Source organism: Pinus tabuliformis, chromosome J (genome assembly GCF_031772625.1).
Source record: "Pinus tabuliformis cultivar Carrire ecotype Pingquan chromosome J, CPIR1, whole genome shotgun sequence".
Taxonomy (NCBI): Eukaryota; Viridiplantae; Streptophyta; class Pinopsida; order Pinales; family Pinaceae; genus Pinus; species Pinus tabuliformis.
In genome coordinates, this window is record NC_142295.1 from 117,497,796 (window position 1) to 117,513,356 (window position 15,561).

The 15,561-nt window shown below is 42.0% G+C and overlaps 1 protein-coding gene across 1 annotated transcript; it reads left to right on the top strand.

Moving 5' to 3' along the window:
• Positions 1 to 14,213: 14,213 nt before the first annotated feature.
• On the top strand, positions 14,214 to 15,561 carry LOC149225826 (putative aspartic proteinase GIP2). The gene is made up of 2 exons (XM_089380030.1): positions 14,214 to 15,074; positions 15,218 to 15,561. The coding sequence occupies exons 1-2, from the start codon at positions 14,222 to 14,224 to the stop codon at positions 15,559 to 15,561; spliced, it is 1,197 nt and encodes a 398-aa protein (XP_089236156.1). The 5' UTR covers positions 14,214 to 14,221.

Below are 15,561 nucleotides of genomic sequence, written 5' to 3' on the forward strand. Positions count from 1 at the left end.
CTGATGTGTGTTATATTTGTATGTTTAGCTTAAATCTGATCCTAAGCTTTTTATGAACATAAATCCATGTCTTTGTGTAGTTTCTCTCTTCTGTGAACTTGCAGGAACTTGGTGACGCTGGGCAAGTGAGGGAGCAGATCGTTGGAAGCTGGCAAAGAGAAGAGAGATTGGATCGAACAACTAGCGCAAGACACAGGTCGGTTCATCTTAATCATCTTCGTTTATAGTTTATAAAGGAGAATACAAGAGTAGTTTTCCCTGTTTGTTTCTGAGGTCTCTGTCACAACCCAGTGGGATAGGGTCGTTCTGAATAGACACTTTTCCCGAAAACAAAATGGTGACTCTGCTGGGGATCGTGTCTAGTTAGTTTATTTGTGTTTCTATTGTTGTTCATCTCATAAACTTAGGAGTAGCGAATCGAACTGCATTTTCCATTTACAAATGCAAAGTAGACATCTGCTACTCTAGTCCATTCACTGGGCCTGTTTATGATCTGAACAGTTGACTCACAAATGATCTGATTACCCTTTATGATAGCTATTAAACCTCTTGTAAATCAACCCTCTGATTGTGCACTATTGATTGCTTTTACCCGGCCAAAAACCATAGATTAAACTGCAAACCGTGACCCAGAACCCAGAGAGAATTCTCGTTTCTGCTTCAGCGCAGGCTCTGTGAAGAGACTCTGCATTTCAGCGCAGTTCCCGAGAGGGCTACCTGCGTTGCAATTCAGTTTCTCTATGTAGCAGGTGCGTTGATCAGCCTAGCCCTGCCTAGCTGAGGTTCTTTGCTCACTTTTTCCAGTTTTGCCTCTGATTTTTGCAGCCTGTGATCAGTGTGTTTGTCTGTTTAAAAGCCCCTTTTCTTTGCCTTAATTCCGCCTCAGTTGTATAAAAGAAACTGTATTTGTTTTTGTGTGTTTGTTACGTCATTTACAGTTTCCCATTGCAAAAGTAAACTAGTCATACTGTCGCCCTTAGATCTAGATCTGTCGTAAGTGTCGTTTTGATCTTAGGAGAGAGTATATTTGCTGTTGACAGTTGATTACGCTTTTACTTTTGCCTTTGGTTTGAATTCGTGAATTTCTAGTGTCGAAACAAGTGTTTATTTCAAAATCATAAAGTGTCGTAATCGTCTCTACCTTTTGATTTCGGAAAGAAGCTTGTTTGTGTTTTTCACTTGAAATCGAATTCAGATTTATACAACAACTTTCTTTTTAGGCATCAATATTAAGAAAGTGAAAAACAAATACATGCACAAGTGCATTTGCATATTGATAGTTTGTATGGCTTGATTTAGGAAAAGTGCATTTACAGTGTGCTCTTTTCTCTTTGAGAAAAGATTGTGTCTTTCTTTTCCCCTTGTAGTTAGGATTTTCATTGCTGAAAAGAGATAAAAGCTTGCTTATCATCTTTAGATTGCATTTTAGGAATTACATCTACATCTCGTGGTGAACCCAAAAGGCAAACTTCATAAGAAAGATCAACCTAAAATAAATTCAATGAACTTAACAACGCTTTGTAACTTAACGCACAACATCTAGAGGTCTAGGCTAGAGACGTATTCCGGCGTCGTAAAGCCTGGTAACTGTTGTCCTCACTGATGGTTGGGTGATTCCTCCACTTTGAGACGATAAGTGCCAGTACGGACTTGTGCTCCCACGTACCATCGAGTATATATTGGGAGACCCCTATAGGCATAAAACCTTTATCCATAGGAAGCCGTGTCGGCCGCCCTACTGATCGCAATGCACCAAACACAGCATTCGGGAAGATTGATTGTCGTACCCTAAAAAGTATTTTGCGGTTTTGCGATTGGTTTGGCACTCCCTCTACCTAGACCTCCAGAGCAGTCCCTTTCGTTCCTTTTCAGACTCCTTAACGGAAAAGGTCCATCTGAGCACTTGTCACTTCAGGCTCATTAAAAATCGAAGGAGACTAGAGTCATCTTTTGTTTTTTCTCGACTCTTTAAAACTGAAAAAGAAAGTTGTGTCAAAGCGTGTTAAAATTTATTTTAAACAGAATATTCATACCCTTTTCCTGCGTTGATCTTTGGGTTGAGAAAATGGAGCCTACCAACCAAGGAGTTCCCCTTGGTGGAAATCCTAGTCCCTTCTCCTCTTGGGGAGATGTTGGTGTGCCCCATATGGCCACATTGTCGCTTCCAGGACTGACAATTGGCTTGCCAGTATGGCTCTTCTCAACCAATGTCGTTCAGAACACCACTATTCCTGAACAATCGAATCAGCAATTAGACGAGTCCAGAGTTACCCAACAGCCTTCAACTTCCTCTAATTCTTCCTCTCCTCCTTCCTCTTCACTTGACAGGACTGGTAAAGCTAAAAACCAAGTTCCTAAGGAGAAGAAGGAAAAGAAGAAGAAAGAGAAAAAGAAGAAGGAGCCAAAGGCGAATAAGGGAAAACGAGTGTCGTCTAATGAGAATCCACACACAGCACTGACCAGGCCTAAATCGCCATGTGTCATTTGTAGAGGAGACCACTTTCACAGAGATTGTCCTTGCATCCCCCGGATACTAAAGGACTGGTCTCCTCGTTTGCACAATCCGGTGTCATCAACCTCTGGAGATCATGTTGAAAGCACACCGTCAACTAGTGAAAGTGAAGCCCCAGGACAAAAAGGGAAAGCTAGATTTCCCTGTAAACTGTGCGAAGGCGACCATGCCCTCCACCGTTGTCCCTTCTTAGACGAGGCTAAAAGAGTTTTGGATGATCGTCCGGTTTCACCGTTACGACTTCCTCCTGGATATAAAAAACTCTTGCCGAGTCCATCACTAGTTGAGAACCCAGCTGGCCCGCTCAAGTGGTCGGCTGAAGCGTCTATCATTGAGGATAAACCAACTGAATCCATACCAGACGAAAGTCAAAAGGTCGAGGCAGCAGTTGACCCGGTCTTGCCTTCAGAGGTTTTATCTTCGAATGATACAGTCACTGAAGAGAATAAGGATGACACCGTCCAAATTCTCTTCATCAACACAGACTCTGACGAACATGGGGGCAATCCACCCATTCCTTTACCGCAGGAAGGAAGTTCGTCAGAGCCATACCCAGCCGTCTACTCGGTCCCACCCCCAAGCAACCTAGTTGTATCCTTCGACTGGAATCAACTAGGCAGACCCCATTTGCCAGCAAGTATACCATTCCGAATTATCGTTCAAATATATAGAATGGTCATGGCTGGCACCATCATAGATGAGGGGACTTTTGTGAGTATCCTTTCCTCTATTTCTTGGAAAGCGCTTGGTTCGCCATCGCTGTTGCCTGAAATGAGAAATCTGACAGGCTTTGATAAAGGAACCAGTCGACCTTTAGGGATCCTTCCCGATGTGCCCATAACATTGAGAGGGAAGACAGTTCACCTGAACGTCATGATCGTTCAAGGACCCTTGGATTATAACCTACTCCTTGGATGAGACTATATTTATTGCATGGGAGCCATCGTCTCCTCACTCTTTAGAGTAATTTGTTTTCCGCACGAAGGAAGAGTGGTCAAGCTCGTGGACCAGCTTTCATTTCCTGGATCACGCATAGCAAATAGTCATATATCGTCCCTAAATGGTCTCTTCACTCAAGAAATGTCTCAAGTCCCAGTCCGTCCTCTCGATGAGCGCGAGTAATTCGGAGGGATATGACTGAAACCCAGGGGGCATGCGTCCTGGTCTGTTTCGGCAGGAAAACTTCGGGTATAGAGTAGGTTTCCGCGGGAGAATATGACTAGTCCGTACCCCGTCTGTGATTGGAAGAGGGGTTGTTCTAGAATAAGATTCTCTTGTCAAAGTTATGTGAGTTGACAGACGGAGTCACTCACCTTTGTTTATCTCGGTAGACATCGCCGAAGAAGTGTTTTGTTTGCACCGCGAATAGAGCAATCTTTGGGTAACCTGTAAGAGGTAGGCCTCTCCTGATAGAACAAATGTTTTGTCTGCAAATTGAGGGGTAACCTTGAAACCATATTTTATACCTGGGGGCATGCAAACCTTTTGGCATGCAAGCGAAAGAGCGATTATTTATCTGTTTTTTGGATTAGTCGTTTCCTAACTTGCATAAAGAAAGGATGTGGGGCAAAAATCTAAAAGTTTCCGTTTTTATATGAGACATTCTTATCATATGACTGGATTAATCGAGCAGTTTTAGCGCATAGTTCAAGCTCGTTAAAAAATAAACATAAGATCGAGCAGTGTTTACCGCAAGATTCAAGCTCGTTAAAAAATAAACACGGACCGAGCAAATGTTTCCACCCGCGTTTAAGCTCGTTAAAAAATGAACTTTTCCTCCGGTAAATAACCACCGTGAATGAAACATTTTCAGCCATTAAAGCCTTGGTCGTGTTTGCACCGTCACCTCCACTTTTCCATTGGCCGATCATTCACCTCCATTTGATTGTTTACCCATTTTGAGGAACAGCTGCGAAGAGTGATTTCACTAGCCATCCTTGTGACACTACCGTGATTGGAAAATTCCAAACCTTACCTGGAATCAGCTGCTACCCATTTTATCACTCGTTCCTCAAAAGACGAGTCTCCTTTAAGCTCTTTTCATTTGACTCGTAAAATATGAAAAGATTGCCGAGTTATGGCCTTCCAGCTCGTTAAAGCGACTGGAAGTGCTATCCCTCCTCTAGATTTTAATCTTTTTGGACCTGAGGGATTATTGCACAAAAAGATCGAGCGCTTGTTTTGTTCGGCTCGTTAAAATTATCGAAAATTCATCCCTTCTGTATTATTTTATACTTTTTCGGACTTAAGGGATTAGATGACGAAAAAGGAATTCCAAAGTTATCTTTACATACCTTTTCAGACTCCCTAAAAAGGAAAAGGACCGAGTTATCTTTGTCGTTAGACTCGTTAAAAAGATTAATAGCGACAAACTTGTCTTTAGACGAGAATGAGTTTCACTATCGCTAGGCTCGTTAAAACATAGCGATGGGTTTGCCCGAAGGGAAAATTATAGAACAAGCATATGTTATCCTCCTCAAGCTTGACAAAAATAAAGAGGTACTGGTCAGCAATGACTGGGGAAAAATTGGGAAGAAAACTCAAAGAAACTTTATTGGTAGCAAGTCGCTCTTGAACATGACACTTCCACTCCGTGCCAGAGTCGGGTTGGGTTGTTTCATTCACCGGTCACATCACCATGGTCACGCCATACCATCCACATTTGGGGTAAATGCTACCGATCCATCACATAAGTGTCGTCGACATGTTCAAGAGAAGTCATCCAGAGAAGTCACCCGTGTCCCATCTGGTGAGCCCCAGTATTGTAGCAATAATGCTACAACTCCTGGAACTCCCTTCTTTAATTTTATCAACCTGGTAGTTCGTAACAAACTTGGAAGCGATGGTGCTGTATGCACAAGTACTAGCTCTTGCCGCAGCTGTCACTTGGTCAGCTAGCACAAGTCCACTAGGAGCTTAAGCCAGCTTCTATGAGCTCTTAGATGAATCTTTTTAATTGATGGATGAAAGCTAACTCGAAGGAAGTTAATCTAATTGCAAAAAGAAACTGAGAGCCAAAAAGAAACGCAAACCCTAGCAAACCCTAATTCTACCAGCTAGTCCTACTAATGCAAAGATGATAATGCAAACTACTAAAAGAGATGCCATTACTTCTATGAAGGTAAAATACATGTGTCTAGACTACCTCTACCTGAAGAAAACATCTTTTTGTATTTTTGAATCAGTTATTAGAATTATCATGCATGTGCTTTTAACTAGCTTTTTACTGTGCAGAGGTGGATCAAGGAGGAGAAATGCTTGGGAAAGGTTGGGAAGGTTCAGAGAGGGTCTAAGGGGTCCCTAACACCCTTCCAGAGAGTCTCACAAAGTTTGGCTGCCAAGAAACCGTGTTTATGAGCTTCTACAGGAAGTCTGCAGGGGTTCTACAGGATGTTCAGGATTTCTACAGGATGTTCTGTAATTCTTCTACAGGATGTTTCGAAATGGGATTTTGGAGCATGGATGGAGGGAAAAAAGATGATGGAATGAGTATGGAGGTGAAATAGGGGTGTGAAGAGGTCCAGGAATTGGGGAATGGAGTTGAGGAGAAGGTGTAGATGGTGAGATTTGTTCAAGGAGGGATGAAATGATGTTGCACAAGAAGATGAGAATCATGGCAAAGTAAGCGAATGAGGTAAATGTAAGGTAAGGGTTCTGAGTGAAGGATGAAACAGGTAGGTTGGATGGGGTATGTGCAGGTAAGGAAGGGTAATAGGTACTCTGCAAGTGGTATTTCAAACTGAACACACAAACACTTATAAAACCTATGACCTAGTTACTTTACTCTATTTTGACCTAAGTAACAACAAAAGGAAATGAACAGCAGTTTATTCGAAATGAAATGCATGAACTAACTTATGCCACTAAGAAATCATCAACTGAAGCATTTAAACACTACTAATATCAGCATCTACAAAAGAGGATTCCAACACTAAGAATTGCATGGCAAAGCAAAACAGCGTTTTTGTTGGCAGCAAAGTCACATTGGTCCCAGCTCATGATTCCACTGAGGGGGAGGTGAGATCCAAGGTGTTTGGTAGCCTTTTTCTTGTTATTATCCTACCAATCTATTCTAACCATGAGAAGCTAATTTAACCATCAAAAGAAATCTAAATAACAAAGCAAGATTTAAATACAAATAGCAGATTTTATTCTAAGAATGCAGCAAACACACATAAAGATAAACAAAGGAGGTATTGGGCGCTTGAGATGGGCCCAACCCCAAGAGCTATAACCTCCTAAGAGAGATTTAGAGCTGGTGCAAAGCTGGATTCATCTTTATTGATCAAGAAATGAAGAGTTACATCAAAACTGTCCACAAGGAGAACTCGAAAATGAGCTGACAGCAAAACTAATCTATTGCCTAAAAATTCGAACTACAAAATGACTACAACAAGATTATGAAATGACTAACTACCAGCTACAAAATGACTAACCACTAGCTAACCAAAATGAGGCCCTAAGCCTTCTTATTTATACAAATTGAGGACCCAACAGTCCTCCTAAACTTTAGGGACTCGGCTGCCCAAAACTTGTAGTTAACACCAGTCCTACTTGACTTGCTTGGCTGCCCTTGTGCTAATTGATTCGGTGGCCCTTGAACTCCGAGTTGATGGTGGAGAATTTGAGGTAAGGACCCATAAATGAAGGGGACACCTTCCTACAAATACTCTCCCTTGTTCTCCCACGAATTTGGCTGCCAAGTGCTCATTAAGACCTTCAATTTTGTCTCCAAGTTGACCAAAAAGGCTACACAAAGCACCCATTAGACTTGTTGGCATAATGACTAACCAAATTCACTCTATTAGCATAAATATAATAAAAAACATTCAATAAACTAATGAGAATGGTGGATTAAGTCAAATTAGGAGGTTGAATGAGCCCAAATAATTATCCATTTTTGGGGCTCATCACCATCCACTACCATACATTATACTTCACTCTTTCATCACTGCCACCCTGAACCGTATGTCACCAGATCGTTTTCACCTCCATCAAAATCATTTGCTCCGTTCCATGTCATTGATGTGGGATTCATTAAGGCCCTCCTTTGACGGATCGCTTCTTGTCGACATCAGCTCATTATCCAAGAAGTTGATCTAGGAACACCCCTTCAGTACTTTGAAGCTTGCATGCCTCAATGGCAAGTTTCTCACTTCCGGCGACAGGTATACATCAATGACCTTCGACCGAAAGATTTTGCGTGGTGTTCGACGCCAAGTCCTTTATTCACACCACGTGAATTGTACTGCAGTACCTTGAGGGTCATTATCATTATCGGTGATTCCTCTCGCGCTTGTTAACAGTTTACATCATTGACTGGTAATCAAGCGATGTCTTTCCATGTTCGACTTCAAAACATTTCTCACATGGATCGACTTGTACTTAGAGTGAAGATCGGACGAGATTGAAGACCTCGGATCTAGTTTCATCCATCTAGGCTGCGATATATATTCAGGAAAAATAAAGACATTGAAATGTACAACATTGTAGCACAGATAATCCTCCTACCAAAAGGATGATGACTTCGTCAGAATCATCAGTCTACCATCAGACGATTGTCTGTCCTATGTACATGAAAATGAATTTATAAAGCTGAGCATGGGAATGCCTGCCTCAGCTAGATCATGAAAACAGTATGAAGATAATGTATTGTATTGTATCTTATTACAGGTCTCCTCCCCAGCATCAGAAGAACTTCGGATCCTCCTAATAAAGCATTTCACCCGATAAACGACCTCATACTTTAGGGGGCAACTGTTATAGACATTTTTGTGCCTTACAGCTATAAGCATGAAATGTCCATAAACCAAGGGATCCTAAGTCCCTAAAAGTGTTGTTCCATCTCCTAAAGAAACAAGGTCAACTAATTACAGCTTCTCCCAGAAGTTCTCCACCAGAAACTGCTCAAAACTAGTCAAAACAGGATCATTTCAAGTGCTCCACTAGCTGGCTGCGTTGCAAAGCACCCAAATACACTGGCTAGGTGCGTTGCAACGCACTTGAATGCACTACCAGGGTGCGTTAAGCGAGAAATGACAAGTGGCAGAGTCATTCCATGAGGTGGAGAGACAATGGAAGCTTCCAGAATCTTCTCCAATGACACTTGCCTCACTGAATTCGACCAGTGATGAGTAAGAGGCTCTCAGTCTCCAAGTGGAAGCAAGAACTGACAGAGAGAAGCCACTAATCAATTCATGAGCTGACTCATCCTCTTTGCATACATCTATATATGGATCCCTCACCAAGAGATCCAGGGGCTAGAATTTTGTACATTGCAGAGAATTGTTGTTGGTTTTGTGATAGATATCAGAGTATTGGGTGATTTATGCTTTGTTGGAGGTGAAGAAGGGATTCTATGCTGGGAGGTTGATGCTGGATCAGGAATCATCGGTTGTAACTCCTCCTGGATCTTCTTGTTTTATCAATAAAACTACTTGAGTTTCTCCTACATGCTTGTATATCTGATGTGTGTTATATTTGTATGTTTAGCTTAAATCTGATCCTAAGCTTTTTATGAACATAAATCCATGTCTTTGTGTAGTTTCTCTCTTCTGTGAACTTGCAGGAACTTGGTGACGCTGGGCAAGTGAGGGCGCAGATCGTTGGAAGCTGGCAAAGAGAAGAGAGATTGGATCGAACAACTAGCGCAAGACACAGGTCGGTTCATCTTAATCATCTTTGTTTATAGTTTATAAAGGAGAATACAAGAGTAGTTTTCCCTGTTTGTTTCTGAGGTCTCTGTCACAACCCAGTGGGATAGGGTCGTTCTGAATAGACACATTTCCTGAAAACATGCATAATCTCTTTTCCCTTCTTGTAACAAAGCTTTGGATGTAATTTCCAATATTGTTCATTTCCATGTCGATGCATCTTGTAATGGGTACAAAAGAACTTTCTCTTTATTTTCGACAAGGAAGTCCTCTCATGCAAATGAGATTCATCATGCTTGATGCCTAGAATCTGATCCATCATTTTAACCATTACCATGCATTGCTCACAAACATCCACACAATGGTCAAATGCATCATAGAAAGTATAAGGATACATATTCCTCAAATAGTCAAAATTACCAACATTTAGAAAACACCCATGAGATTTATGCATGTCCCTTGGGATGCAGCTTTTACGATGTGGGGTGGATGATGACATGCAAGGTCCCTTCAATAATTCATCTTTCTTGAGAGACAAATGAACATTGTCACCACCATCTTGGTGTGACATATCATCCTCGGATGATTGTTGTGCCTCAGACCATTTAGAGCATTCTCCAAACTCCCTTTGACCATATCCCAACCCTTGATACTTTGATCTCTCTTGTATCATGATTGGATTGGTGATCCCTTGGCCATTGATGTTGACTCCTCCTTCTTCATAACCCATTTTATAAAGCAACTTCATACCAATGCCTTTGGTATGTTGCTCAAATGCTGCAAAAGAGGTGTTATGAACATAAACATAAGGAATTATACTTGAAATGTTTATTGCCTCCTTGAACTTTCCATTCTTATTTTTAGCTTCTAATGATGATGACGACTTTGCAGATGACTCTAGCCACCCACTTTTACCAATTGACATATGGTTAGAATCTGGGAGATGCTTACAAAATGCACATGCATCATTTTCCTCATATGGTCCATAACTACTGTGTGAACAATGCCCACATATTGGTTTCATTTTGGAGGTGTCTTTTGTTGTCACATGAGTGAAGCTTTCAGCAAATTATTCCTCAAGCACATGATACAACTGAAGGTGCATATGCCTTTTCTCCTCTTTAGCCATCTCTATCATTTTTATCAACTCAATGTTCTCCATACGAAGAGCCAAATTCATTTCCTCTAGCTCTTGGATACTCTTCTTGCCCATTCTTGCAACTTTGTTTGATGAGACTCTGATACAAATTGATATGAAAATGGAGGAAGAGGTCAGTTTCCTCTTCCTAAAAACAAGGATTGTTATCCGATGCTTTGTAAGGAAAAATGGATCTTAACACAAAACAGGGTTTCCAAAAGTTCTCTTCAAGTTATGAGTTACTTTTCACATTTAAACTTAACCATAAGCAACACAACATCACATAACTCATACAAACATTCATGAAGAGTAGAACAAAGGATTTGGTGATGGATTTCACCCCTCCTGGGCTACATCTCTGGGCCTCCCAACATAGCTAGACCGCTCCATATATTCAGTTGAAAAGGAGTACATAAAAGTTTGTTGATAAAACATGTGGCTATTTCCCCTTTAAGGAAATATTATCCTGCAAAGAAATCTCACATAAACATCATGACAACCTATAGTCAGTCACAAAAACATAAACAACACAAGGTGTCTCCTATAAGGCCTTGTACTCCATTTGAAAATGAGCATACATGAGCATATAAGCAGTTCAATTCCACATTCAAGGGAAGATAGAAAAATTTCTTCAATAAGACAGTGAGAAAAGTATATAAGAGATCTGCAAGTAACAATTGCTACAGTAAACTTATGAAGGTAATAAAATCCCTACAAGGCCTTATCCATGCCCAAACACCTTCAATAATTTCTCCAAAACACTAATTTATCCATACACCTATGGAATTGAACCTACAAAAAGTTCCTTTAGATGTGCTCAAATAAGTAAATAAAGATCACCAAAGACATAATGTCCAAAAATCCATAGGTATAATATTCTTGAGCTCCAAAAAGCTAAAAAATCACAAAGATATGGCTCTACAAGCTCTCCATGTAGTTTTTTTGTTATTTGTCTTACAAATCAAACCAACAATCTAACTGTCCTAAAAATATGACATGTTTTCCGTTGCGGAGGCGACAAATTCCCCTGTCGGAGGTGCAATTTGTTGGATACTTAAATTTCCCAATAACCCTTGAAGGAAGAAATTTTGGCCACATGGGACATGCGACTGAGGGCCAGGGCTAGCCTCCTGCCCCCGTCAGCCTAGCCCCTTATATGTCAGGTTGATGGTCATGTTGGCACCCATGGGGCCGAGGGCTGGGCCAATGGCTCATCCTTACCACTGAGCTCCTCAATTTGATCCCTCGTGGTCACGTTGGAGGCCATATGGCTTGGGGTTGGTCCCCTTACAAAGCTCCCTCCTCTGAGTGCCTTTGCCATGGTCATATGGCGCCTAGGTGACCTGGACTTGGAGCTTCTGCCAAGCCCCCTCTCCATTGGCTCCTTCTCAGATATGCCTGTGGTCTTGTGGGAAACCTGTGACTAAGGGTAGGGCTAAGGTCCCAAGCCCCTTAACCTTTGCGCTCGTTTTTATGGTGGTGCGGTGAGTAGGGGTTGGGGCTGGCAACTCGACCCCTTCTCAAAAATTGCACCAAGGAAACTTTATAAAGCATTGAAGCCCTATGGTTTTAAGAACCACCCCCATGGTGCAGTAGCAAGGTGCTTGAGTGTTAGATGAGAGGTCGGGTGTTCGAATCTTGTCTAGCATATCCGACCCATACCAAATTTTTGGCCAACTGTGGGGTGCCATGTGGCAACCTTTGGTTGGGCCAGGTAGCACACCCTAATTGGTCCACCACAAAAATCACGAACTAATAAAAAATGAGCTAATTCGACCAATTCGAGGTTGTCACTGGGCAGAACCTCATTGGTCCATACCTGCATAGTCACCCTAGATGATTTCAACAGTACGGTAGCCCAATCAGCTGCCCACTCAGCAAACCTGCTCATTTTTTAGTTGTTGAGCCAAACGATCAAACTATGATAACTTGATCATACAGTGTCAAATTGAGGTGAAATGAACGTCGTTGGATTCAAAATGACAGGAACTTCAATTTGATGTAAGTTTGAATACTTTCTAGGCATTTTCATTTTTGAGCTAAAATTATATCATTTGGTCATTGGTTTAGAGGGGGAAGACCAAGTTATCATTGAAGTAGTATACAAGATTCCACCACCACACATCATCCCACCTTTGACTAGTCTTCTCAAACTTTTACTTGTACAAGTGAGTTCCAGTTTGGTCGAACCTCTTTCCTTATTCTCTCATCAAATGTATGGTAAGACTAGTACATATACCATGGGAGAGATGGATCCCTCATCACCATTTACGATTGGATTTTATTTCATGATGTTTGCACCATCGTTGATTAGTTTGAGAGGGTCCACTCCTTCCATTTTGACTACTCTTTTGTCCTTACTTTAGGCATCCCAATGGTTGCTTCTACAACCCCAAGTAGTTTCCCATGCTTATTTATATCCTAACCTCCATCCAGCTTTATGTTGGATATGGGGGCAAGCCAAAGTCAACCTATAGGAGATGGGTGGTTCCCACCTAGTTCTTGTATCCCAACAATTACAATATCGCATGGGTCAACCTTCTTCAAGGAATCTTCTAGGGGGTCTACATTTTATCTTATTCAATTTATGGGCAATAATGTTCCAAAGGAACATATCATCTACGGGGTAGTTTTTTGTTAGGAGGAAATCCTTTCTTTTGAGGTTTTAATACCTTTTTGGGGGGCAGTGGAGGGTTGGGAAGATAGCTTACCTAGGGCCAATCTCCCTACTAGTACCACTATGCCCATGATTTTTCACACTTATAATTTTGCTTTTGTACCAAGAGGTCCTCCTTCCATTATTGGGTATAATCCCATCAACATCCATGTTTTTGGGAGTCTCTTTGTTCCTAGAGGAAATCCCTCAAGTAGTAATCATCCTTTCACCATAAAAATAGGTCCATGGGTCCAATACCTTAGGTCTAGCAATCCTTTTGGTCAACACTCATATTCTGAAAACCATTAAGGGAATTTTGAAGTAAAAAATGGGTCTCAAAACAAAAAATGTATCAACAAAATTAAATTTAAAAAAAGCATTATGATTCAAGATGATGATGTCGTTCCGAGGGAAAATAAGAAAACTATTTTTTTATTGTATTTTTGGCTTATCTCCTTATAGTTTTATTCAAATGTCAAGTGTAGACATCCATTGGTTGCGAAATTCAATTCCACATCCAACGAGTGCCCACTCTGCATACTTCAAAGTAGACTCACATCGAAAAATAAATCAATTTTTTTTCGATGTGGGTCTAGTTAAGAAAATGCCATATGAACATGAGTTATGGTTTTTTGAGTATGTGGTATTAGAAAATCATGCTATTGTAACAAATCATATTTACAAGTATTCCATGATAAATTGGGAGTGGATCCCCACACTTACGAATCTTGTTACATGTTTTTTAAAGTGTATATATATGTATCTTATATATTAATTTTTTTTATAATTAATAATAATAATACTATAAAGTAAAATTATAATTTAGTTATTTTTTAAATTGTGAAATGTATTATAAAATAAAAAATTTAATATCTATAAAAATACTTTCTAGAGAAATCACATATCAAATTTTATGTCAATGCATTTCGAACCATTTAATGTGGTTCATTATCAAGACATTAACGGGCACCATTTTTGCTTTTGGAGCACGTGCAAAAATGATATAATTTTAGATAAACTCTCCCACATTAACCGGCAATTTGAGAGGTCACTGCGCGCAACGCATCTGTGCGCACACTTTTTTATCTCTCAGAAACCAAACAGCTACGGCTTTTGAAGTCAATGTTGACGGCTTTAACTCGAGGACTTCCAGGCAGCAAGGGATCGAATTCTCCTCCGCGATTCTGTCTATTTATTGTGCAACCTCCCTCCATCACAATATCAGTAGCCCTACTACTTACCACTGACACTTCATCCACGCAATGCCTTCGCTTAGTCTCCCTCCCGTCCTCATTGCCGCCGTCATCGTATGCTTCTGTCAATTGCCCACAAATGCCTCCCGGAAGCGCCCGACGGCCCTCGTTACGCCGATCACCTACGATCCCCAGACAATGAACTACACCGTGGAGATGGGGCAGAGAACCCCTCTGCGAATCCTGCAGCTAATGCTAGACATAGAGCAAGACTTCATGTGGGTAAGATGCGCTAACGATCAATACAGGTCCTCCACTTACCAACCGCTCAACTGCAGTGCACCATTATGCACGTCGTATGAGTATTCGGCATGCCTTACCTGCTTTGGCTTCGGCGCCTTCGGCTGCAACAACCATAGCTGCTCTGTGCCAGAACCAGGCCTCAACCTCGGGCAGGACGTGGCGGCGCTTCTCAGCAGCGACGGTTGGAAATCCGGCCACCCCGCTAGGTTCCCCTTAGTGCCCTTCGCCTGCCAGTATGAATTTGATCGCACTCTCTTGCCTCAGGAGGCCGTTGGCGTCGCCGGAATGAGCTCCTCCACGCTGGCGCTACCAACTCAGCTCTCCGCTGCGGGAGGTTTTAGCCGCAAGTTTGCCATGTGTCTGCCACAGGAGAATTCAGAGGGGTATCTCTTCTTTGGTGACGGCCCGAACGTCTTCTCTCCACTGAAAGGCGGAGCCCCTACAGACCTCTCGCGCAACCTCATCCGTACTCCCTTGATCAGGAACCCCATCTACAGCCCTGACACTACCCACGCCTCCACCCACGGCTTTTATATCGGTGTTCACGGAATCAAAGTCAATGGCGTCGACGTGCCGATCGATGCGGAGAAGCTGCGAATCAACACCAGGGGACGCGGCGGCACGAACCTGAGCACCGTGGCGCGCTACACACAACTGGCTACCCCCATCTACAACTCCCTCGTGGCCCTCTACACCAGGATGGCCAACGACATGAAGATCAAGCCGTTTCATTGGCGGTGCCCTATGCCCCCTTGATTCAAGGTGCGTGTTTCGACGCAACCGGTACTGAGGAGCCCCCTTATAGATGGAGCACAGCTCCTCGACCCAACGTACCGACGATCGACCTCGTTTTGGAGGGCAACGCTACTTGGAGGATCCATGGAGCTAACTCCATGGAACGGCTCTACACACAGAATGCGTTGTGTCTAGCTTTTGTTGACGCAGGCGAGGATCCAGTGGCATCAATTGTGATAGGGACTTATCAGATGCAAGAGAATTTCATCCAATTTGATCTGGACAACTCAACCCTAGGTTTCTCTTCCAATCTGCTCCCATTACCTCAGCAAACAAGTTGTGCCAATTTTAATATGATTACTCCTCTGTGA